The sequence below is a fragment of the Peromyscus eremicus genome, chromosome 12, assembly GCF_949786415.1.
Source record: "Peromyscus eremicus chromosome 12, PerEre_H2_v1, whole genome shotgun sequence".
NCBI lineage: Eukaryota > Metazoa > Chordata > Mammalia > Rodentia > Cricetidae > Peromyscus > Peromyscus eremicus.
Genome location: NC_081428.1, coordinates 8,190,463 through 8,216,923, shown reverse-complemented (window position 1 = coordinate 8,216,923; position 26,461 = coordinate 8,190,463). Strand labels below are relative to the sequence as shown.

At 47.2% G+C, this 26,461-nt stretch overlaps 1 protein-coding gene across 1 annotated transcript in view; it reads left to right on the top strand.

Annotated features, from left to right (window-relative positions):
• The first annotated feature begins 4,271 nt into the window (after positions 1 to 4,271).
• The window catches only part of LOC131922846 (hormonally up-regulated neu tumor-associated kinase), a 67,028-nt gene continuing 44,838 nt past the window's right edge, over positions 4,272 to 26,461 (top strand). Inside the window, exons 1-4 of the mRNA XM_059277694.1 lie at positions 4,272 to 4,298; positions 5,484 to 5,776; positions 20,260 to 20,315; positions 26,137 to 26,272. Of these exons, the coding sequence (XP_059133677.1) occupies positions 4,272 to 4,298; positions 5,484 to 5,776; positions 20,260 to 20,315; positions 26,137 to 26,272 (512 nt within the window). The remainder of the gene's footprint in view (positions 4,299 to 5,483; positions 5,777 to 20,259; positions 20,316 to 26,136; positions 26,273 to 26,461) is intronic.

Here is a 26,461-nt window from a genome sequence, read left to right as displayed (position 1 = left end):
TGTGGTCCATACAGTTGATGAAATGGTTTTGTGCAATCCGAATGACATTCCACCTCCAGCATTATCAGGGTGAAGCCTGTCAGGGTCGGTAGAGATGGAAACAAGACTTGTTCTGAAGGTGGGGAGAGCTGAGTGGGCAGCCTTCTGTCTGTGAGGTAGCTTTAACCCTTCCGGATGTTCCCACAGCGCCACTGGACTGGTCAAACTTGGGAAATAAGACATCATATGATGGTGACATGAGATGTTAGTTTCCTGGGCTGCCATGACAAATTGCCATCGACTTGGTGGCTTGAAACAACAGGAAATTATTCTCCAGTATCTGATATCCAATGTCCAAAATCAGCTTTATTGGTTCCAAACCAAGATGACAACAGGGCCGTGTTTCCTCCCTGGACCCTGGGGGTGGGGTGGGGAGGGGAATGGGGAGGGGGGGTCTTGACTCTGTTCTGCTTTCTGGTGGCTGTGCTAATCATTGTCTCCTTCATGTAGCCTTCTTCTCTGTGTGCCTGTCTCATCTTTTTCTCCCTCCAAGGCCATCTCAGAAGCTCTCTGGGACCCACTCCATTGGTGCAGGACAATCTCCTCATCTCAAGACCATGTCATTATGTTGACAAAGATCCCTTGCTTAGTTAGACAACATTTATAGGTTCCAGGGCTTGGGATATGAACCTGTCTTTGGGATTCTTAGTTTCCACACTGTTATTACCATGGGCCTCTGTGAGACAGCTCAAGGGCAGGGCAGAGGTGATGGTTTGAGGGGAAGGGCTGTGGTGCTCCCTGCTGTGAGTCATCTGAGGTGCTCCCTGCTGTGAGTTATCTGAGGTGCTCCCTGCTGTGAGTTATCTGAGGTGTTCCCTCTTGGGTCATCTGAGATGCTCCCTGCTGTAAGTCATCTGAGATGTTCCCTGCTAAGTCATCTGAGGTGCTCCCTGCTGGGTCATCTGAGGTCCTCCCTGCTGTGAGTCATCTGAGGTGGTCCCTGCTGGATCATCTTAGATGCTTCCTGCTGAGTCATCTGAGGTGCTCCTTGCTGGATCATCTGAGGTGCTCCCTGCTGGGTCATCTGAAGTGCTCCCTGATGAGTCATCTGAAGTGCTTCCTGCTGAGTCATCTGAGTTGCTTCCTGCTGTGAGTCATCTAAGGTGCTCCCTGCTGGGTCATCTGAGGTGCTCCCTGCTGGGTCATCTGAAGTGCTCCCTGCTGAGTCATCTGAGGTGCTCCCTGCTGAGACATCTGAGATGCTCCCTGCTGGGTCAGCTGAGGTGCTCCCTGCTGGGTCATCTGAGGTGTTCCCTGCTGGGTCATCTGAGGTGCTCCCTGCTGAGTCATCTGAGGTGCTCCCTGCTGAGACATCTGAGATGCTCCCTGCTGGGTCAGCTGAGGTGCTCTCTGCTGGGTCATCTGAGGTGTTCCCTGCTGGGTCATACCATTACCTTTTCTCTCTTCCCTTCTCAGGAGTTAGAGAAGGTAGAGATGGTTGGGGAATGTAGACATTCTTTGGCTTACGATGGTTCAATTTAGGATTATTTGACTACAATAGCACAAGGTGATCTGTATTCAATAAAAGAGTATACTTCACTATTTTACATTTGGGTCATTTCCTGAGCTGGCAATATGTGGTGCAATGCCCTTTCCCTGTCAGTGACCATGAGTGTGACAGTCCATTTCCGACATTGCGCTGTACTACTGAGCCAGGAGGGATGGGGTGTTAAGGGTATGCTGCGTATTTTCTACGCAGGGTATTCGGCTACCATGAGTTTATCAGGACATAGATCCATGTCATACAGAGGGGCCTGCGCTGGTTAGTGCTAATTGTCAACTTGATGGAATCCAGCGACGCGGTGGAGACTAGTCTCTGGCCACGCCTGTGGGGGATCATACGATCATGTCAGAAATTGCTGAGATTCCAGAGGAGACGAAAGAGATGGGTGCTGGTAGGTGTGTGGCTGGCAAGGAGGGTGGTCATGGAGCCTGGAAAATGTGCTCTTAAAAGCTTGTATCCAGGTAAAGATCCCCTGTGCGCCTCGGGGAACTTATTAGTGCTTGTGGCTACTATAACACATTTCCCCAAACTTGATTGCTTCAAGCTGTGAGAGATTAATTCTTTTACAGTTCTGGGTACCAGAGGTCTGAAATCGCAGTGCTGACAAGGCTTTCTGCCCCCTCCCCCACCCCCACAGGCTCCTTCTCTCTCCCTGTTTCTAGGAGTTGCTAGGGTTCTTCGGTTTGTGGCCCCATCCCTCCAATCTCTGCCTCCTTCGCATGGCCTCTCTCTTGTGCCACGGTGTACAAATCTCCTGATGCCGTTGTTGTAACAGAACACTTGGGAGGAGGGAGGGTCCACTCTCTTGATTCAGGTTAGTCTTGTCATATCCCTTAACCGTGTCTACAGAGTCTCTTTTCCAAAATAAAGTCACATAGATATGACCTAGGGGTTAGCACTTAATATCTTTAGATGGCCATTATTCAGCTGAGGACAAGCAATTAATGAGCTAAATAAATTATCTTAGCAGTAACTGGATGCTATGTTTTATATAAAAAAAAAAGGTCATATTTCTGCTAGCTTTTAGACTACCATCCATTCATTGTGCTTTGAAGGCTCCATTGCCAAAGGGTGTCATTTTTAAGACACTCACACAGAGTCAAGCAGAGGCAGAACTCAGTTGTGGCTTTTCAGCACCCTCCCATCCCCCCAAAGATAGACCTGTTTGTCTATGTAATAGATATACATATTTGTACATGCGTATATGTGTGCGCATAAAGGTGCACATGTATGTATGGGTGCCCATATGTGTGTGCACATCTGTGTGTAGACCACCAGTGCTAATCATTGTCTCCTTAGAGACAATGTGGCTGTCATTCTTTAGATGCTGTCCCCTTTGTTTTTTGAGACAGGGTCTCATAGTTGCCTGGAACTTGTTGCCAAGTGGGCAAGCCAGACTGTCCATCGGGCCCTAGGGATCCTCCTGTCTCTCTGCCTCCCCATTGATTAGATTACTAGCACACACCAGCATGCCTGGCTTTTTATCCCGACCGTGTTTTCTGGGCATTAACTCAGGTCCTCAATTTGCAAGGCAAGTTCTTTATGGATTAAGCTACCTCTCCAGTCCCAGAAATACATATACCTATAGACAGACAGACAGACAGACAGACAGACACACACACACACACACACACACACACACACACACACACACACACACATGGGCCAGGAATAAGTACACTTTATAAAGCTGTGAGGTTAGCATCTGGAATGAGTTTTGGACAAACCACAGCCAGGGTGTAACTTTAGCTGGACCATAAGCCCTGGCCTGGGAGATTAGGGTGGGATGGAAGGTGACCTGCTGTGAGAGAGAAGCTGAGCATGGCTCCACCAGCCTGTCTGTTCCCCTTGCTGACTGCCCTGTGTCCTTGGTTTGCTCTCCATATCTTTGGGTTAAGGGTTTGAAATTCCCTGTTAGGAGGAAGGTGGTTCTCAGGGAGCCATAGTAGATTCAGCGTTCATGCTCTCTTCAGTCATCTCGTTGGCTAGTAGCCTCTTGGCCACCACTGTTTATAATGTACTGTGAGGTGCAGAGGGGACAGGTCCTTCATTAGCAATGAGTATCTTACCATCGGACAGAAGCTCAGTGTGCAGGGATGTGGAGGAGGTTCTAGCTATCTTGAGTTGGCCTGTTAGGGTATAGGGTCACAAGGGGACAAGGGGGATGGCAGATGTACTTAGAATAGTGTAGACATGTCCCAGATGCTGGAGACAGGCTGTACCCTGGGTGGTTCATGGTGGGGCTGATGAGAAAATATGCAGATACCTCTGCATGCAGCAGTGAGTGAGCCCCAAGGCACTTCATCCACAAGCCAGGGACAGCCCCTCCATCCAGCTTCTAGCTGAAGTGTAGACTGAATTCAGGGGAGACCTGGGCAAGGGTCATGGAACTGTTAGGATACTGATGCCGTAGTCCAGACTGGCTGCTAATGTCCAGAGTTTTGCTAATTTAAATTGGTCTTTGGCTTGTATTTTTTCTCATTTTCTTTTTATTAATAGTATTTTCATAGCTCAATTGAGGCTTAATTGACAGCCACAGTGTGCACATGTTTATTGTGTACAGTGTGATGTTTTGATATGTGTGGATATTGCAAAATGATTCCCACCCTCAGGCTTATTAACATTCCTGTCACTCACTGAGCATTTCCTGTGTGTGTGGTGAGTGTGTGAAGTCCACAGTGCATTACCATTAACCATAGTCCCCTTGACCTTGGTGAGATCTCGGGTTATGATGGTCATGAAGGATGTCCAGGAGGTACTAACTGAGCCTCTCACTGAAAGCCTATCTATTGACTTACAGACCTACCTTTCATGTGTGTGTAGAGCTATGCCAGCGTTCGATTGCACTGAGTGCACTGTGCAACAGGTACAAAATCTGGTTGTTCAAGAGAAAATAGGAGTGTGAGGCGCGCTGTGCTTCTGCTGCACCCGTGGGCTTCAACCTCTATTCCAGAGCCTCCTTCGGAGGTGGCAGTTCTGGGCACAAGGGAGGCAGCATGTGAGGAAGGACAGATGGACCACTGGCAAGATAAACTGAAGTCCTGTTCACAGCTGGCCACACTGGGGGGGGGGACCCAGGGAGCAGTGGAGGTGTGTCTTAGGACTTGGAGGTGAAGAGATGACTCCCTTAAAGGAAAAGGGAAGCTGGAGGTCCTGCTGACGTGGTGGATAATAGTCTTGTCCTTCTGTCCTCCTTTCCATGTTTAGGACAAGGTCATTATGTGGAAATGGCCCAGAAGGAGCCTCTCTGGGTGGGTGATATGTAAGTTTGGATCTTGACAGCGGGGTGAGAGTTCACCTCAAGGTCATTTGCCAAGGACAAAGAGTCCCCACTGAAGATCAGAGACTGTCTGGCCTGGGCGGGGGGACTGTGCAAGTCACAGAGTGGGCAGAGCTGAGCCCGGGGGAGCTGCATCTGTGAATGATGCCTCCCCAGGCCCCCTAACTGTGCCCTCCAGCTGAAGATGGGGTTATATAGGTGTAGCTGTTTCTGAAGTGGGGCCCTGGGAATCACCAGACCTGAAGGAAGCAGTGAGTCCCAGGAGCAAGTGGCAGAGTCCTTAGTTCCAGAAGAAATCAGTTCCCCATCTCAGCATCCTCCCTGTGGAGAGCCAAGTTTGACGTGGACTCTTTCTGAATTGTCGGGATTCGGGTTTGCTTAAGTTAATCCTGTTTTTCCTCTTGAATAAGGAATTTTTTTTCTGATGTTATAGTTTTTTTCATTTGATGCTGTTTGATGAACTAGCTAGTTGCTTTAATTCATGATGCTGGCATGGGACACATGGCCTTGCCTATGCTAGGGAGGAGCTGTGCCGCTGAGATCTTCCCAGGCCCCTCTGGGCGGCAGACCCAGGTTTCTCCTAGGCTCCGTCTTCCCTGAGGAATGAACGACCTTTGCCTGCAATGTCTGGTAACAAACATGCTTTCCGGTTCACCTTAGGTAGCCATCAAGGTCATCGATAAGAAGAGAGCCAAAAAGGACACCTACGTCACCAAAAACCTGCGGCGAGAGGGCCAGATCCAGCAGATGATCCGCCATCCCAACATCACGCAGCTCCTGGACATCTTAGAGACAGAAAACAGCTACTACCTGGTCATGGAGCTGTGCCCCGGGGGTAACCTCATGCACAAGATCTATGAGAAGAAGCGCCTGGAGGAGGGGGAAGCTCGCAGATACATCCGGCAGCTCATCTCTGCGGTGGAGCACCTGCACCGGGCTGGGGTGGTCCACAGGTGAGAGCCAGGCACGCGCTGATCCCCGAGTCTGTCCTGAGTCGACACTCCGGGCGAGGCTTCACAGTTGCAGCCTCTTCCAGTCTCACAGTTTGGTTTTGTGAGCTGGATAAGGGTTCAAACAGTTGAGTTTCAAGCCAGAGTACCCGGGCCTGGGCCTTCGCTCTGCCCTTCTCTGAACTCAGCCCATCTGTAAAATGGGAGTGATGATATGTGTCTGTCCAGTGAGCCAGTGTTGGGCCGGGGCGCTCACCGTGTTTGGTACACAGGAAGCGCCAGGCAAGGCTTACCGCTGTTCTTAGCATTTCCAAAGGCAGCCATGTTGGTTTCACTTCTCATTGCTGTGATAAAAAACCCCCGACAAAGGCAGCTTAAGGTAAAAAGGCCCCAAATTTTATGTTAGGGTCTGTCACTGTGGAGACATCATAAGTGGCAGGAGCTCGAAGCGCCTAACGGTTACGTTCATGGCGGTGAACAGAGAGTGCTTGCAAACTGGTCCTTAGCCCACCTTCCCCACACTCACACAGCCCAGGGAATGGTGACGTCCACAGTGGACTGGTTCTTCCCACTAATCAAGACAATCCCCACAGACATGTTCACAAGCAGAAAAGGTACAGAACAAAACAAACCGCAAAAAACGCAAGGACCATCGCGCGGGGCCGGTTGATCAGATGCCTCACAGAACAGTTGGTGAGAAGATGCTTTTAGCTCGGTGATTTCGGTGTGTGTGCTGTCCGATGGCAGCAGCTCTGTAAATGCTTTATTGCATTGAATGGAATCACCGTTCAGATTGTGAACTTGCTCTTAAAATGAGGGGCATTCTCTGGGAGCCCACAAACCTTGAGAATAATTAAGAAAATCAAGCTTGCTTATACCAGCTTGTTCTTTTGGGGGAGGTAGAAAGTGAATGGAGATTGTATTCACTGAAGTATCATTGTTGCTGATGGTGTAAGTCTTTGTATGAAAATAAGTTTAAAATAGGTTACAATGCCCCCTCTTCTCTTTAAGAAATACTGAGTACTGAAGTTTGGTTTCCAGCACCCATATGGGTTGGTGGGAACTTTAGCTCCAGGGGATCTGATGCCCTCTATGGGCTCTGTGGACACAACTCACATGCACATCCCCTGACTACCTCTCACATATACACATATGTGCATCATTAAAAATAAAAATAAAATCTTAAGAAAATGCTGGGCATAGTGGCACATGGAAGCAGGTGGATTGCTCTGAGTTCAAGGCCAGCCTGATTTACATATTGAGTTCCAGGACAGCCAGGGCTACATGGTAAGATGTTGTCTTAAAAGAAAAAAACAAACAAACAAAACCCAAACCCCAACCAACCAACAAAAAACAAAAACAAAGAGGGAGGGAGGGAGGGAGGGAGGGAGAGAGAGAGAGAGAGAGAGAGAGAGAGAGAGAGAGAGAGAGAGAGAGAGAGCAGTGTGTGTGTGGCTCTCTAATAAGTGTCTGGATATTTTTTTATTTTTATGGAATTTTATGTAATTGGCTACATTGTTGAGAAAAATTGAAAGCCATTTAACTCATTTTAAAAAGCAAAGTCAAGGCATAAAATGTGCATGTGTATATTTTTTACATGCATACATGTGCATTTAAATGCATGTGGAAATGTAAAATTGAGATGTAACATTCACAATATAAAGTACACAGTTTGATGGTTTTAAGTATGTTCCGAGTTGTGCAACCATCACTACATCCAACTGTAAAGTAGTTCTCATCCCTTACCAAGAAGCCCTATTGCTGTTGACAGTCATTCACCATTCTTCCATCCCACCCCCTTTTGCTAACTATCCATCTGATGCCTGTCTCTGTGGATTTGCCTGTTCTAGAGAGTGCACAAAAACGGAATCATAAAATCCATGGTCTCTTGTTGCTGGTGTCTTAGGCAGCATATTGCTGTTCTGATTCTTCCATATTCTATTAGTACTTTCTTCCTCTGCACAGTTAAGCCGTATTTCGGTGTGTGGCTACACCATGGTTTATCAGTCTCCCTATCTGCTGACGGACATTTAGGTTGCTTCCACCTTGGGCCATTGTGAATAATGCTTTGACAAGTGTTCACCGTGGAGTTTCCATGTGGCCATGTGTTTCCACTTCTGCTACTTCTGGGCAGTTCTTTTCCTACACGGGGAGTTACTGGGTCTTGTGTTACCTCTGCAGAAACACGTTCTTTCCATACAACTTTGAATGCCACCTCTTAGCTTCCTGAAAGTCTTTTTTTTTTTTCTGATCTGTAAAGGACTCTACTTAATAAACGCTAGCACTTCCTAGTTCTACAGGGCTGTGTCCTCCCTAGTGAGATTGGCACCATGGGAAGCTCTGCCCTGTCATGTCTGAACCCAGGGGCAACTTCAAGGACACGCTGTCCCTTGTGGCTTTTCTGGGCCGGCCTTGGCTTGCCACCATCAACTCCTGTCGTTCCTTCCCTGCCCCGGTGAGGACCCACTCCATAGGAGTAGCCTTGGTCACACACTCCCAGTCAGTCACCCTCCGTTAGAACTCTACGCTAGGTCAGTACGGAAGGGAACATTCACACATTTGCAGTGTGTGACCCTGCTTTTGGCCTGTGTGCCCTGCCTTGTCACCCCCTGCCCGTTATAGGGGGATGATGATGGAAATCTGTTTGCCAAGATGACAGAGGCAGAAACCGCAGGGCTGAGTCGGCTTGGACTACGGACTCTGTGGGTCACAGCAGAAAATAGAACCAGGGGACAGCAAGTGGCAGAGTGTTCCATGTGACTCGATGTTTTTTTCCCAGGGTTCTGTGCTAAATGAGACAAGTGCCGGGCTTCTCAGGACCGGAGGACAATAGAGGAAGCTCAACTGAGTCCCGTGAGGTGCACATGGGTCTCCCCTGCAGGAAGTTCTCACCAGCCCCTTTAACGTAATTTTTAACAAAAATCCAATCCCTCAGTGCAATTACTGTCAGAATGTCAGAGGAAGGAATTTAATAATGTTTTGATAGCAGAGACGGGACGCTTTTAAAAAAGCTCTCATCTCCAGCTTTCTCCCTCTTCCTCTCTCTCCTTGGAAATAGCTTTATAATCCAATACTGTCTAGGGCTTGGGCCTTTTAAAGTTAGAAGAGAGCAAGCAGAAAGACAGACAAGTATAGCTTGCTTTTCTCTCTGGAAGTCACGGTGCGTGTGTGTACATGTGTGTATGCCTGTGTGTGTGAGCGTGTGTGTGTGTGTGTGTATGTGTGTGTGTGTGTGTGCCTGTGTGTGTGTATATGTATGTGTGTGTGCATGTGTGTGAGCATGTGTGCCTGTGTGTGTGAGTGTGTGTCTGTGTGAGCATGTATATGTATGTGTGTGCTTGTGTGTGTGAGTGTGTGTATATGTGTGTGCCTGTGAGTGTGTATATGTGTGTGTGTGTGTGTGCATGCATGTGTGCAGGTGCACATGCATGTGCAGGCGAGAAGCTGACAGTTGCTTCTCCACCTTATTTTCTGAGACACTCTCACTCAGCCCGAGCTTACTGGTTGGACTCCACTGGCAGCCCTTCTGTGTCTTCCTCCTGTGACTACAGGCATGCCCCTCCGTGCCTGGCTCTTGTGTGGGTGCTGGGGACCGGAACTCCGATTCTCACGAATATACAGTAAGCATGTTAGTGCCTAAGCTATCTCCTCAGGCCCCTGGAAGTCATGTTAGTGTGTGTCCCCATACATGGATGTGGGGGATGGGTTGTCACCATATATTCACAGGTGGCTTTTATCCAAATGTCTTGACGTTCAGAAATTCCGTGTGACTGACTTTTAACGTTTTTGATTTAGGGGATATCAGCGTATTTTTGGCTGTCACTCCTTTGGTCCCATTTTAACAATTTTCTTTTTCATGTGGTCGTGGAGGAGTAAAGTTCATAAATTATTCTGAGGTTAGATTTTTCAATCAAGTAAGACGAGTTAGCATTTCAGAGAAGCCTGGAGTCTCTGGTGGGAAGACTTTTGAGCGAACAGACTGAACCAGGCAAAAGGGTGGGAGGGGATGCCTAAAAGGCTCTTGGGTCTTTTGTTGGAGGATGCTATAAGCTCTCAGGGTTCCGAGGATTCGAACTTGGTCCTCAAACTCTGTGCATCAAGCGCTTTACCCACTGAGCTCTTGCCCAGCCCTTCTGCCCCCCAGGTCGTTTTATCTTCCTTCCTCCAAAATGCTCTGCCACCAGGATGTCACCACCACACAATTCACCTCTTGTATGTAGAGCTTGACTCTTAACTGGAACCCACAAGAACACCGTGATGAGAAACTAATTTGAGACTCATCTGGTCTTTCAAAGTAACAGATTCCAATCAAAGTCTAGAGACACAGCATTCCAGAGTAATATAATACCGCCTGTCCCTAAGCAGGAAGAGACAAGCCACAGGCCTGCAGGGCCAGAGAAAAGGGCTCCGTGATCAAAGGGGAACTGGAGCCCGTGCTTAGGCAAGTGTTAGCACCTCCCTGCCCAGGGCCTTGACCCTCCTCATTCATCAGCATTGGAAGGTGTCCTCTTCCCTGAAAGGGGACAGCAAGTGGGGAAGAGGGCCCTTTGTTCTCAGGCTGAGGAGAAACAGGCACTGCCTAGGCAGGTTGCATAAATCCTTTTAACTTTTAGGACTTGTTTCTTAGCAAGCAGAGGTGAGGGGAAGGCAGGTGAGGGGGGAATCCTGTCTGCTCACTTCCAGGAACTGCTGGGGATCCCAGGGCCTTCTGTGGGGAGCCGACATGTCTGTAGGTACTGGCTGTAGCCAAGTCATATATGTGGTTGGATCTGAAAAAACAGGGTCACAAATGGTAGATTTTGCCATGCTGTAGTCCAGGCTCTTTGTAGATTGACATGTACGGTCAGCAACCTGGACTCAGATTAGCCAGATCACCCCTTTCTATTCTGTCTACGCTGCTTACAGGCTACGGTGGACAAGTGGCTCAGGCTTCCTGTGTCTTTGGCAATCTGTTCCATCAGGATCTTGGATAATGCACTGTGTGTGGTGATGGGGATTCTGTAGGTCGACCTGTGTCAAGGGTTCTGAGCGAGCTGCTCCGTAGGGTTGAGTTTGCAGGGAGTGTCAGAGCGGCCTTGACGAGCTCTGGACGCTCATGGCTACCACTGTCCTCTGCCGTCACCATCTTTCTCTGGTCCCACCTCAAGCTCACCTCCTCTGGGAAGCCCTTCAGGCCGGGCACCCTGGTCGTGTACACATTCACCGAGCACCACCCAGTTCTTTCCCACACTCATGATCCTGGGTGCTTGTGCCTGGCTCCGTCTTCTGCCCAGACTCTGGGAAGGAAAATGGAATGAATTCAACTAGTGTCAGCCTCGCACTGGGATAGTACTTTTCTGGGAACAGTCCTGGGTTCCTTCTGGAATATTCCATAGTCTCCTTAAGATTTCATGGGGGAGTGTCTTGGTTTACTTAGTGTGAATGTATTTACTTTTTTTTATTTGTTATTACTATTTTTTTTTTTTACTGAGTAGTGATTTGCTTGTGGAATATAATAGAAAATAAAAATTTTGTTTTAGATAAATAGATCAGGCTATGTGTATTTTACCACCATGCCATCTTGTAAACAATCAGGTCTTAGTGTTGTGCTTTTGAAGGGAAGACTCCAGTTCGCTACAAAGAGCCTGTTGCCCTGGGCAGCTGGAGGCTTCGCCTCACTCTTAGTCTTGACTTATTACTAAAATCCATCTGTGGCTGTCCCCACAAGAAAATCCTTCTCCCCAAAGTTTATCCTGTCTGAGTGTGGTCTAGCCTGGACTCCATCCCTCTGACCTTTCTTTGGGAGGGTCATGCCTTTAATACTAATTGTTCATTGCCAAATTGTTTATCCCTTGTACGTCTTTAATAGAGGTGTCCCTCTTTCCGTGTGTGTGTGTGTGTGTGTGTGTGTGTGTGTGTGTGTAGGTGTATAGGTGTGTAGGTGTGTAGGTGTGTAGGTATGTGCTGGGTATGGAACCCAGTCCATAGTCTCCAAATCTTCAAGATGACCCATGTAACATTAGAATCTTCAGTGTACTCATCTTCCCCAGTGTCCCCCTTTATAACCTGCCTGTCACTGGTCGGCACCTGTATTCTCCGAGAGGGCTCTTTCGTGATTGCCGTATTTCCAGCGAATGGCCTTGACCAAGAGTCCCTCCTTAGGATGCTATTCTTTTTCTTCTTTGAGATTTATTTTTTTTTAACCGTGTGTGTGTGTGTGTGTGTGTGTGTGTGTGTGTGTGCGCGCGCGTGTGCATATGCAGGTGCTCATGGAATCTAAGAGGTATCAGATCCTCTGGAGCTGGAATCACTTGGGTGCAAGCCTCCTCACTTGGGTGCTGGGAACCAATCTAGAGTCCTCCGCAGGAGTAGCAGGTGCTCTTAGCCTCTGAGCCATCTCTGCAGCCCTGAAGGATGCTGTTTGTTTGTAGAATTAGAAGCTCAGGGAGGTTGAATGACTTGCTTGGGGTCATTGCCAGTGGATCAGTGAGAGAGAGAGAGAGAGAGAGAGAGAGAGAGAGAGAGAGAGAGAGAGAGAAGCCCACAGTGCCTTTCTCACGAGAGAGAACATGGAGCCCACACGTTCAGTACCATCATCATGCTTGTTGCCTGCCTGCTCAGCCCCCAACTGGGGAGTCACTGCTCCTCTGTGTCCCAGGTTCCCCCCACCTCTCTTAAATCCCGGCTGCCTCAGCACATTGCACTTCCATGTGTCACTTTCACTTGAAGTGGTTCTCAGCCTGTGGGTTGCGACCTCCTTGCCAAACCTTTATCTCCAAAAAATATTTACATCATGATTCACAACAATAGGAAAATCACAGTTCTGAAGTAGCAGTGAAATAATTTTGTGGTTGGGGGTCACCACAACTGAGGAACTGTGTTAAAGGGTCACAGCTTCAGGAAGGTTGAAAATCACTGATTTAGGGTCTCATCCCTGAGTGTGTCCCTTTTGCTGTGGGATGTCTTTCTGTGTGCTGTGAATATGTGTTGCTCTCACTGGCTAATAAATACAGCTGCTTTGGCCTATGGCAGGGCAGCTTAGAGGTAGGTGGGAAATCCAAGCAGAGATACAGGGAGAAGGGCGGAGTTAGGGGAGACACTGGCCTGCTGCCCAAGGAGCCACATGTCAGCAGACCGGTAACATCATGGCCACATGGCAAAACATAGATTAATAGAAATGGGTTAATTTAAGATATAAGAGCTAGCTAGCGAGAAGCCTGAGCCATAGACCAAACAGTTTGTAATTAATATTAAGCCTCTGTGTGTTTATTTTATAAGCTGCTGTGGGCCGGGTGAGACATAGGAAAACTTTGCCTGCAGCCTTTGGCTTTCTCCTGAATCCCCACCACTGAGTGTAGGCCTATGCTTTGTCACAGGCTCAATCTTCGAGGGTCAGGACAAAGATCTTCCTTTCTTACTCTCCCATGATCCTGGAAACATGTGACACACACACACACACACACACACACACACACACACACTCATATCTGTTCTGTCCACACTGATATGTACATGATCTCATGTATGTGTGTGCATGTGATGTATTTCATGGTTTTTGTGCACTAGGACATACATGTATGTGTGTGCATGTACATGTGAACCCCATGCATGCTTATTTTCTTCCACATGCATGAACACAAGTACATGTGATGCTCTCGTGTGTGAATGTGTATAGTGTGCACTCACTCATGCACACAAGCACACAGTGAACACATGCGTGCTCACATCTACACCTGCTCCCCCTTCCCAGTACTGCTCCTGTGTACCCCTTTGTTCCACAGGATTTGAGTAATTGTCCCTGCCCCATCAAGACCCAAATGTATATGACAACAAGTGTCCCCTGGCTTTTCTTCCACACTCTTTTGTCTGGGAAGGCAATGGCTGGAGTTCTGTATGGCCAGTCCCCCAAATTCAAGATGCCTATCTTCAAAAACTTCAAGGAAAGTTTGGGTGGGTGAAGAAGAGAGGAGACACACGTGAGCCTTGGGTAAGCTTTTGATGGCTAGGAACGGCTTGTTCTTTGGAAAGGACAAAGGTCCATTGGCAGGTGAGGTTTCCCATGAGTCTGCTGTACCTCTCTGTGAACCCCACTAAACGTACCCATTTCAGTATCATCTGTGGCTCTTTCTCCCTAGAGCTGACCAATTGGCAGAGATGGTCAGGGCCTTTTGTCTACCTATATCCCATGTCTGTCTGGTGACCTGCCCTTGGCTGGACTCTCTCCCTTCACCTTGACAAAAGGCAGCTCAGGCAGATCTCCTCATTGGTGCTTTGGTGATGTTTTTTGTTCTGGAGACTCCCCTCCCCTCCAGCACTGTCCCAGATCCCATCTCTGCTGCCACCTGGTAGTACAGCCTGCTCCTCACCCCCCAAACCCCTTTTAGTACAAGAAAGTTTCATTTTTCTTTCCTTTTAAACATTTTAAACTAACACATACTTTTGCACATTTATTGGGTACAGTGTGATGTTTTAATAGGTGTATACAATGTGTGAAGGTCAAGTCAGGGTAATTAGCACATCATTTCAGACATCTTTTCCTTGTGTGAGAAGATTCCAAAGCCTGTTTTCTAGCTGTTTTTTCAGTCCACACTAGAGTATTGTTAACTTTAATCACCCTGCCATGCTCTAGAATACCAGATCTGGTTTCTCTGGTTTTGTATTTGTATCCCTAACCTCTCTCTGCCCTCCCTCCCCCACCCTCCCCAGATGCTGGCAACCACTACTCTGCCTGCTATTTAGAGAAAGTCATTTCTTTTGCATCCTCAAATGGTTGGGAACATTCAGTATTTATCTTCCCGCGTTCGGCTTATTTCATTTAACACACTACCTTTAGGTTGCATATCCGGAGGAAAGATAATGAGAAGTCAAACAGGCACCTGTATTGCCTAGCTGTCCATCAGAGGTGACGGACAAAATAATGTGGAGCATTTATGCAACAGCACACTATTCAGTCATAGAGAAGAGTGACAGACTGTCATTTGTGGCAACCTGGGTGAGCCCGCCGGACACAGTATTAAATGGAATAAGCCTTACTCCTCTTTGAAGCCCTGTAGCCCAGAAGAAGAGACTTCCATAAACCAACACTGAGCCTCATGTTCGCCTTCAATGAGGAGGCATTATTAATATTGTAAGATGGAAGGAGTGTCCCCTCATTTCCCCTCCTGTTCAAAAAGTGATGAATCCGATCCAGGACCACTAACATGGACCCGAGCCTTCCTTCCCCTGTGCGCCTGTCGGCTGCTGGAGCCTTCCTTCCCACGGGGTAAACCTGGCATAGAATAGAGCCTGGCATTCAAGCCTTGCGAGGAATCCAGACTAAATGCCACGCTTGCATTTGGGCTGCGGGAGTCTGATGGAGCTGGTTTTCTGGACAACGGCAGTAATTTTTAAAAGGTACATTATAATATGAATGCAAAAACCTTATGAATAAATTTAACCTTTTTTTGCTCAAGAAGGTGCCTTAGTTTTGTGATGATTTTTTTTCTTTAAAGTATCATTTGTGGCCTCTTTGGTTATGGCTGAGTAGCTGGGCAGTATTTGAATGGTCTGTTGTGCAGAGTGGACTTGGATAATGACTTAAGGTAATGAAAGATGTACCTCAGTGAAGGCCCCAGGGAGGCCTGGCATGTTCTTAACACTAGGAAGAGAAAAGCATAAAGGCTATATTGAAAAGATAATAGACTTAGTTTGCGGAGAAATTCCAGAAACTCCAGGGTCCCCATTCGCCTTCCTTCCTCTACATATTTTATCTGCTTACATATCTGGGGTAGCTACAGCGTCCTGCAGTTGGTGAACTAGAACACAGACACTAACATTAACTAAGGACTATAGTTGACACTAAGGTTCTCTGCATCGTACATTTCTGTGGGCCCCGACAGAACTGTGATGTCCTGGATACACCAGCACAGATCCACAAAGAGCCATTCACCACCACCCCAACCCCTCACATCCCATCTTTGAGATACTTCAGTCTCTGATATGAAATGACCTGTCTTGTGTTTGCATATGACCCTTCATCTCTAGATCACTTTTAATAGCTAAACCAAGGCAAACACCATGTTAAGTCACACTGCCGTTCAACGACATGGAAAGTGCCTGTGTACTCGCCACACAGGAGGTTTTTCTCCTCCCAATGTATTTTTAATCTAAGCCTGGAGAACTCGTGACTCCGGAGGACTTACCAGGTAAAAGCAACATTAGAAAACTGGACATTAAGGCAGGGGTAGTGATGCATGCTGATCCCCCACTTGGGCAGCTGAGGCAGGAGCATTTCTACAACTTCAAGGTCAGACTGAGCTACATAGCAAGACACCTTCTCATCTCTTCTCAACCCTCACTCCACCTCACCTTAGAGCAAACAAAACATGCCGTCCCCCCAAATTTGAACATGGCAGACCACGAGAAGCACCCCCTTTCAAAGCAGGAAATGGGAGTAATGTCCGTGAGAGTTATTGCTTCTGCCACCTCATCAATCAAGATCATTTATCACCCAAGGACTTCCTGTCTCCACTGCTAGGCATGGGCCATCCCGGTAGTGAAACTGGTTCCTGCCAGAACTGTCCAGGAAGCTGAACCAAGGTATAACCCGGTGGACACCTTGCTGGCTAGGTTTGTTCTGTCCATTTCTCCTGATGACTGGAGTTGATCACTTCAGGAGAGTAGTGCGTGGGAAGACAGAGGCTTTGATTCTTTTCTCCTTTTACCAAATAATTATATTTCATACTTCCTCTTGGTTTCCTAAGCTTTCCCTGGTTTTTGTAGTTATTTTTTTTTCTTTTATAGTGTTTCTTTTCTGTGCTCGTTCTAATTATTGCTGTTTTTCTCTAGGCATTCATGGCCTCAGAATTACTCAGCTTCGATTTATTATTCTTATCAATTACTCCCCTTTTGCCTTGACTCTTTAAGCTGGGTTTTTTTTTTTTTTTGTACAATATTTGTTCTGAACATTTTTTCCCCCTTTAATGCCTGACTGTGACTTCCTTTAGGCAAGGAGGCTTAATTTCACTCGAAGCAAACTGTGCCTTTGCCTTAGATTGAAATAGTGCCGCCGCCGCTGTGTAATGAGCTTTCACTGAAGCACACTCTGGGCTCTTCCTGGCATGCTGTTGTGTGTTTGTGTGCGTGTTGGGATTACCATAAATGCCTGAGTAAAAGTCAGACTTTCATAAAGGTTTCATTATCTCCGGGAAAGAAACTGTCCCTCACAGAGTCTCTCTGGAAATCTCCTATCACGGGGGCGCAGTGGAAGCTGTTACATTCTCACCCACCAAGCTGTAGTTAGAGAAGACACATTACGCTCGATCTGAGTCACGGATAACTCCAGGGCTCTTGCCATCATCCTAGGAATCTGGTAGAAGGGGAGCTGAAGACGGTGGACATAACATTCACCACAACTTCTGGAAGGACGGCTCCCGGTTGGGATGGCCTGAGAGACTACGCTGGAAACCACCCTTTGAGTGGTTAGTTTATGGGGATTTTAAATGGGTGCTTATGGTTTAGGGCTTCAAGCAAGTATTAACATATACAGATATAAATTTATACAGTGTTAGCTAATGATGTAGCTATGGGAGTGTGCAAGAAACCCAGGATAAGACCCCAGCAGTGGAGGCAAGCCAAGTGTTCCATTGTAAATGGCTAGTTCAGGAAGGGTTAACTACCACAGTGGTGACCCAAGGAACCTTTGGTTCACACTTGACAAATGGTAGTGACGCTGTTTCATGAGATGCAAGGTCGGGGTGTGTGCACATAATTCTAAAGTTAGGGCCGGGTGTGGTGGCGCATACCTTTACTTCTGGAATTCAGGAAGCAGAGGCAGACAGATCTCTGCGAGTTCCAGGCCAGACTGGCCTATGTAGGGAGTTCTAGGCCAGCCAGAGCTACACAGTGAACTATGTGAACATTTAAGTATATCGTCTCGTTTCTGTGGTGTCGGGGCACGCATCCAAGGCTTCGTGTAACTTTATGGTCTGATGTGATATTTTGACTTCAAAGCTAAATATTAGCCAGAGTGACTCGGTTAGTCCCATCACATTCCTGAAAATTGATATTATGTGTTTTCTAAAACCAATTCAAAGGGGTGAGGTCTGCCTGTTGGGAAAGCAGGGGGGGGCTGCCTTATATTTAGGGTGACAGTATATTTGAGTATATGGGATGGCTTTTAAAAACAGTCTCCAAGTGGACCATGCGTAGTTTCACTTGAGCTGAAGGTATACTGACTTCTCCCCCAGTTATGTGTGCATCCAGAGGCCATTACATATTTACACGCTCTGACTTGGTGTTAACACATCCCTCATCCGTGTGTCAGGCCCCAAGGCTCCCAGCAGCCTCCTGGTTTTAAACCCACTGGACACCCCCCCATTTGGCTCCTTGATTCTTCTCGTTCTGCAGTCCACCCACGGTTGTTCCTTCCCGCCCAGTCCTGCCGCGATTGGCTGTGCTCCTCCAGGGGCCTGTGCATACATCTGATTGGATTTTTCTTTTCTCTAGTTCTCTACCCTGTCCCCGAACAATCCCACATCTTTCCTGAGCTTCATGTCTTACTCACACTGAGTGGAGAATTGGTTACTGGCAGGCCAGGTCTTGCCTCAAGCTTGGCCTGCACAGTGTTGTTATTTTATACGCAAGTTTCTTGCCAGTGTCTAAAAATTGAGACCAAATGAAGATTTCCGGCTTTTTGCAAAGTGGGCAGGCTGGTCGCATGGGGACTGGGCTGTGAGCAACTGTCCCTGTTAAGTGGGACATCACTGTTCTGTCTGGTGGTGCTCATCTTTTCACAGACATTGGTGGAAGGTGTCGGCCGCCATTTTTGTTTCATCATGATTAGACCGTTAAGTTCCCCATAATAGACATAAGAAAAAGAGGATTTATTTTCTGATTTCTCTATTCCAATGTTGGAAAATTAAATCAGGGCCAACCATAGCAGATGGTATATAGATGTGTGTATATGTACATTTATGGAAAAATGTTATTAAAAAAAGATTTTTTATTTTATGTGTATGAGTGTTTTGCCTGTCTGTATGTATGTGCACTACATGTGTGCACTCACAGAGCCTTAGGAGGCCAGAAGGTGTCAGATCTCTTGGAACTGGAGTTATGGACAGTTATGAGCTACCATGTGCGGTGGGAACCGAACCTGGGTCCCTTGCAAGAGCAGCAAGTGCTATGAACTGCTGGGCCATCTCTCCAGCCCCTAGAAATGTATTCTTAATTAATATTCAGTGTGTGTCTGAGTCTGTAGATTCAGTAAGCAATGTAAGATTGCAGAATTTATGTGTTGACTGAGATGGCTCACATATACACATTCGTACCAATACACAGTTTGGTTCCGAAACTCAGAAGGTTCTCTTTGGTTTAATCTTGTTGATTTTGTTTGTTTTGTGGTGATGGGGGTTGAATCTAGGGCCTAGGGCCTTATGCACATTAGGCAGTTGCCGCAACTCTAGACCCCAAATGATCTTTTGGGTAATCTAGCTTCACTCTACGTTAGTTCCTGACGACCTGCGGTGTACCAGGGTTCCATGGCCCAGTGGAGAGAAAGGCAGGCCTGTTTCCTGCCCAGGAGGAGCCTGTAGTCCTCCAGCATGGTGCTGAGGTCTCCCATCCAGAGGGCTCCCCTGGCTTTTTGTCCCCTCCCTCCCTGTCACCTCCGCGTCAATGAGTGGCATCACCTTCTCCTAGAGGTTTTGCTCCTCAATCCATCTGCACGCCCGATTCCCTTTCACCGTGCCTGGTTAACATCCACGCAGGCATAACACCGGGGATTCGGAGGCTGACATCTGTGGAATCCATTTTTCCACCTGCGAGAACATCTGTTTGCTAAATAGATTAAAATATTATCATCTGCCACCGCCGACGTGCTGGGACACTTCGGCGCTAAGCGTGGAGGCCCGTGGAGCGGATTAATTAAATCAGCTTTCGTTTTTATTTATTCTATACTTACTTTATTGACATGAGGCAGGGGAGGGTGGACTGTGGCCGGGGTGGAGGTCGAGGACAACTTTCAGGAGTCGGTTCCCTTCTTCCACCACGGCCGCAGGCGCCTTTACCTCCTTAGCCCTCTTGGCCCTGTTTTGTTTAACTGCCTCCTCGCCCCCAAATCCGTTGGTGACTCTGATTGCTGCTGCTCACAGTGTCACAGACATCCCCCCTGCTCCGAATTCACATTCTTTGGCTCCCAGGCAGCACCTGCGTGGAACGTCGTGTCCCTATTTTTATTTTTTATCTCGGTTGTGTTTAACCTTCAGATTTGGGGTCCACTTCCGGAAACTTTTCATCACCTCTCGGGCTCCCGTTCACTCTGCATTCCCTGGAATCCTTTAGCTTTTTATAGCTGATGGCAATTGACTCTATCCCGTCTTATAACTATTTACTTAATGACCTGGTTTCAGCAGAGATGGTGAGGGTGGGTTCAAAGGGGGCTCTAAAAGCGTTTGCCTCCTTTCAGGAGTGAAATGTCGTTCTGTTCTTCCGAATGCTTGTCTGAGATGTATGTTTTTGTTTTATTTCAGAGACTTGAAGATAGAAAATTTGCTGCTAGATGAAGACAATAACATCAAGCTGATTGGTATGACTGCTTTTTTTTTTTTTTTAAAGAAGAATTACCTCTTAAGCATTGTGCTGTCGATTAACTTTGAAAGATTTCTATATTACTGTTTGTACTTCTAATGTTTAATAATCGCTTTGATGATGAAAATTAATTTGAAAAGTAATTTAATGATTTATTTAAATAATAAATTAAACATATTAGGAAGATAAAAATAGTGTCATTTGATTGTGAAATGACTTTTATAGTTCCAAGTAAACAATTATTGGTCACGTATTTCTTTGGATTTTGTCAGCTTCAACTTCTTGTACATGTCTGTGTCTGTGGTGTATGTTTGATGTGTGTGTGTGCGTGTGCATGTGTACTCGGGTATGGAGGGCAGAGGGTAGACATCTTCCTCAGTCTCTTTCCACCTTATGTTTTGAGACAGGGTCTCACAGGACTCAGAACTCACTCAGCTGGTTAGGCTGTGAGGTCAGGGGGCATCAGGGACCCTCCTGTCTCTGCCTCTTCAGCTGGTGCTGGAGTTATAGATGGTTGTGAGCCGCCACATAGGTGCTGGGAACTGAACCCGAGTCCTGTGCAAGAGCAGCCAGAGTGTTCTTAACCACTGAGCCATCTTCAGTGTCTTAAATTCAGACGATCCTCAACTTTTAAAGTGTTTATTTTTAAATGTGAATTAGCAAGAAAATGTATTATTACTAGCAAAAAACAGTTGGGCTCAGCAACATTGCCCATAGCTTTTTCATATCGTGTTCCATTTTGCCGTGTACCTGAGGATATCCCAGACAAGGAAGAATGAAATCAGCTTTCCCTTTTAAACATAATCTCATGCAAACTTTACAGCAGCTTTATGAAGAGGAGTGCCTGCAGAGGGTTGAAAAGAACCTGGGTCCACTGGAGGGAAGCTGCAGGGAACCAGAAGTTGTGGCTGGCGAGTCCTAAGTGAATTCCCCATGACTGTCCTGGAAGAACTGGGTTATTTTTGCTGGCGATGCTCTCTGTATGTAGTTGCTCTTGGCTGTCAAGTTCACACCCAGCTGTGAGGAAGCTAGGACCATCTCCCATTTCTCACTTTTCTTTCTTTTCCTACTTCACATGCAAGTAATTTCTTCTGCCTAGATGGCTTGAAAAGACCCACTGGCAGCTTGAATCACACTTAGTTCCCAGTGAGAAATACGCTCCAGAGGCTGAGGGACTCCAGCCCACTTCCCTGGGTGATTAGGCATCCTGACAGGTGGTGATGGACTGATTTACCCATTAGTGGAAAATTAACAGTTCTGAGGAAACCAATCTTCCCCACTCAAAAAAGGCCCTTTAAGGACCCTATTTTTAGCAGGTTCTTAGAGCAGACCGATGATTTTCTTTTCGTTATGTTGCTTGACTATTGCTCAGTGGCCACCCTGAGAGACGGGTACAGAAGCAGTGAGCAGAGGCCCTGCTGAAAGGCCTGCCGGATGCCTTCCGGTCCAGCTCTCTGGGATTTCTGGCCTTTAACAAAAGAGCCTCCTGGAGGGTAAGGGGTGGAGGGAAGGCGGTTCCACCCATCCACGGCTAATGTGTCATGTATCTTGGAAGAGGTAGAGGTGGCAGAGCTGGAGCTGTCTGAACAGCAAAGTCAGAGAGAGCAAGCTTGGTAAGGGCCGGGTTGATACCACAGTAAAAGCTCGAAGTTCGTTTCCAGCTCGTCAGCGAGGCCACCGAATCTAGCAAGCACTGTCTGTGGAGAGTTTCCAGGTCCTGTCAGGTCACACTGTGTCTTTCCTTCACTCCTGCCTCGGTGCCTTTTCTCTCTCTTGTCAAGCTGCAGCCCTGGATGACCACGTACAAATCTGTCCTGTTGTACAAGCAACACTGCAAAAGACAGGCATCTTTATTGGTGAGGCGTTTCCTCAGAGGAACCGATCATGGTTATGCTAAGCTGGCAGTCTCCCCAGCTGCTGCATCCACAGCGCTGAGGATTACTACTGAAATAGCAGATGCTTTTGTAAGTAGCCAGAGACTGGCCGAGTAATAAACTCTCTGAGAGGAAACTCACACAGGCAGTGTCTTGGTTAAGGTTTCTATTGCTATGAAGAGACCCCATGACCACAGCAACTCTTAGAAAGGAAAACAATTTAATTGTGGTGGCTGGCTTACAGTTCTGAGGTTCAGTCCATTATCATCATGTCAGGGAACATGGCAGCATGCAGGCAGACATGGTGCTGGAGAAGGAGCTGAGGGTTCTTACATCTTGACTCACAGGCAGCAGGAAGTGGACTGAGACACTGGGAGATATCTTGAGCATATATGAGACCTCAAAGCCCGCTTCCACAGTGACACATTTCCTCCAACAAGACCACACCTATTCCAACAAAGCCACACCTCCTAATAGTGCCACTCCCTTTGGGGGCTATTTTCTTTCAAACCACCACAGTCTGAAGAGATGGCATACTTAAGCTAGAGCCTAGAATTCTCTTCTCACTGAGTATGATGGGTGCTTTTTGGAGATCAGGAACTGCCCTATTCACCTTCTTTGGGTTCTTACCTTTTATCTGTAGCCCTGGGATTAACATCTAGCGAGGTATTTCAAGTCATCAAGACTGTAAAAAGACAAATTACAACTAGTCGTTTCAACCAAATTTGCCTTTGAGATTCTAGCAGTGGGCTGAGTCCTGACCATAAACAGTTCAGAATATCCTGACCTACTCCACATGCATGTTGTGGTTATAGCTAAAGGAAAGACGTGAGGAACAGAAAACAACAGGATCGAGGCACAGAGAACCTGATTGTTACAGTTCAGAGCGGCCTTCTGTGAGCATGGCTTCAATAGCTGACCGTCTATGATAAGACTCAGCTCCACAGTCTGCTTACCTGTCACAGTAGGTTATAGTTCTCTATGCATGGGGATGTCTTCAGTCTAAACTTAAAGTATGTAGAGACATCTTTAGTCCAAACTGAATCTGGTAGTAAGAGATGGGCCAAGCCTTTTGAAAAATGACCTGCTGTCAAAAGCCAGGATGCACAGAATTGTGAGGAAGGAGGCTCTGGGCGTTGGGTTTCTCTGGGTCTCTTCCTTCTCTTACCTCTCAGTTCTCTCATGGCCTAAATGATACTATAAATGAAAGTCACATTGTACTAGCCTAGGAGGTAACCAGTTCTTCATTCAGCCTGCTTCCCTCAAGGAGAAGGAGCCCGGTGTCTTGTGGTTCTCTTGCCCCTGGGATGGGCAGTGTGGATCAAAGGTCTTTCCTAAACCTTGTTATTACACTGTTAACTTGAAAGCCCTGTGAACCTCTATTCTTCAAAGGATTACTTAGGTGTTTTTCAAAGAGGATTATAGCTATTATCATTTGTTCTTAATAGTTTCCCTGTTTTTGAAATCATTTGGTTTAAGTAAACGTACTTCAGCCATGTTTCAAATGAGCTAGAATTATCAGGAGTCAGATTTTTGATCCAGTCATATATTTTTCTTCTTACAAGAAGGAAAGAAGAGAAAAAGAAGAGGAGGCAGCCTGATGTTTGCGAGGATGCTCCCTCACCACGGGGGATAGCTGTAGCTTAGAGGAACTGTGAATAGTCGCTGGGGCCTTCTTTTGAGATTTCATTTTGCAGCTCTCAGAAAATTGAGTGATAATTAGCTTATGTATTTACCAAATCTAATTGAGGTCGACCTATCTGACATTACTGGGAGGCAAATTTCTCTCTAGTTTCACCGTTCTAATTATAGGCATATGGGTAAAATTTTAATAACCATAATTATGAATGTGAAATATTCTGCCGTTTATTTCTCTACAATGTCTTTAAAATCAAGTCTTCTCGGTAGATGAGGACAACTTTAAATGCAGATTCTGAGCCCCTCCACTTCCCAAATCCCCAGCTAATTTATCTTCTTGGAATGCTCTTGAGATAAGGCCGGGCTCTGTTCCCTAGCTTGCCTGGGACAGTGTGGGGTGATCTGGCCTCTTATCTTGCCTTTCTTGATAGACTGGATGAGGGAGAAGGGAGGAAGTGGCCTGAAAGAGGCCACCCTTTGCTTTAACAGAGACCCTTTACCTTTAATCTCAGAAATTCAGGGACACATTTTCCTGGGACTGCTGTGAGATCGGGCCTCTAACACAACTTTCCTTAAAAGTTTGACTCCTGGTAACACCGCCATCTTTACTCTATGGTACTGTCTCCAGACTCCATAGTAAGTGTTCTTAAGTCAAGAGGCAAGGTGGTTTCCTCCTGTTAGTGCTCCCCCACCCCACCCCACCCAGCTAGTATGCCGCAGTGTATACTGGGCTCTGGGAGCAGGGCTCCTCATCGTCTTTGCAACAGATACCTTCTGAGATGGGAGGCTAGCCATCCTCTGTAGTCCAGAAAGGCTTTTCTATGCCGGTCTTGTGGTGCCTAGTGGGACAAACTGGACCAAATGGAGAGGAAATGGGCAGGTAGAGGGTAAAGGTAAGGAGACAGGGGGCGGGGGGGGGGGGGGTCATGTGAAAAAAAATACAATCAAAAACAAAAGAGAAAGGTCGGTATTGAAACAGTCTTCCTGTTGGCTGCTGGGCCAGATCCCTAATGCAGGCTCTTCCTCAGGAGCCTGGGCTGAGGGCTTGATGTCCTTTGGAACCTGAGAGAGTTCTTTCGGTTCTCTTTGGATAAGCTGCTGGGTTAGACGACAGTTCACTGCAGCAGGTGTTCGGGGACTCTTCAGTGTTGTCCTGGTGACCCGTGGTGTCCACGGTGTGCGGGTGGCTTCACGCCCTCCCAGTCCTCCCTGTGCTGGTTGTCATTTCCTGAGCTCCTTCCTATGGCTTTTGGGGTGGGTGTGCACTTGCAGGTGGAGACAGGCTAGAGCTGAGCGAGTAGCAGGCCGTAATGAGAGGAGACTGTGGTGCCAGTGGTGCCCATGCAAAGTATGGGGCGTGGTGCCAGCCTTGGAGCCAATCTCTGCCTTGCCCTGCAGCTTGGGAGTCTCAGGTCTGTGGGCTCAGAGCTCAGTGTTTGCAGTGGAGTTCAAAGGAGGACCCAGGATCTCAGATCTTAATTCTGAGATCCACAAAGATTGAAGGAAGATATTAGAGGCGGGAAGAACACTAACAGCTCGCTAATTACCCTGCAGTATCTTTCAGATCAAAAATAAATAGTTCACAAAACTCATAATAGACCCAAAGTAGCTGTGAGCACACTGGGGCCTTCCTGCAGGCGTCCCAGATGCCTTCCTCCCCTCAGAACAAAGCAACGCCATGAGATCACTTAGTCTAGCTGGCATCACCAGCCTGCTGGCTGTTCTTTTTCCAGCCAACATGCAGGGTTGTTTAAACTGTCCTCCACCCCCACCCCCAAATTACAGTCTACCTCTGGAAGGAGTCTCTTAAAGACTTGAATGAAAGAAACTGAGGTGTAGAAGTCAGCTGTAAGTGGCCAGGGATGCAGACGGCCAGCCGGAGAGAATCAGTCTCCATTCCGCTTCTCCCAGCCTGGCCACCAGGCAGCCAGGATCTCAGCACGCTCTCCGTTCTTGCCTCAGTCCTAGAAAGCTAACAGTCTCTCTTTACCCTGGATGACTCATTTACAAGGCTCGATAGAAATATGTTTTGGCTCATCACACTGTTAGGTCTAGCTGGCTTGTGCGGTGAGGGCTGATGTAAAATGTTCCACTGAAACAAGGGAGCCGCCACCCGGCACGCCTTTGTCTTGAGGAGTCTATCAGGGGTTATGGCTTGCAGCTGGCGGGTTTCCTGTTGGATGCTAAATTATGTGTTAGCCTGAGAGAATGTTTCCTTTTCTGCTGTCTTTTTTTTCCTTCTTCTTTTTTCCCCTCATTTTTTTGCAGTGTTCTAATTCAGAGTTCATGTTTGTCTTCTCTCCGCAGACTTTGGTTTGAGCAACTGTGCAGGGATCCTGGGTTACTCGGACCCATTCAGCACACAGTGTGGCAGCCCTGCCTATGCTGCCCCGGAGCTGCTCGCCAGGAAGAAATACGGCCCCAAAATTGATGTCTGGTCAATGTGAGTTATCCAGCTTGTAAAACTCAGTGTTCCCTCCCGAGGTCTCCGTGTCCCCTTTTTGTGAAATAGTCTGCCACTAACTGATGAGAATATAACCTAGTGTATGCTGTGGAGTATATCATTCATGATTCTCAGAGCCCAGCTTTCCTCTTTTCTTTCCAGACTTTTCTTCATAAACTTTCAAAATGG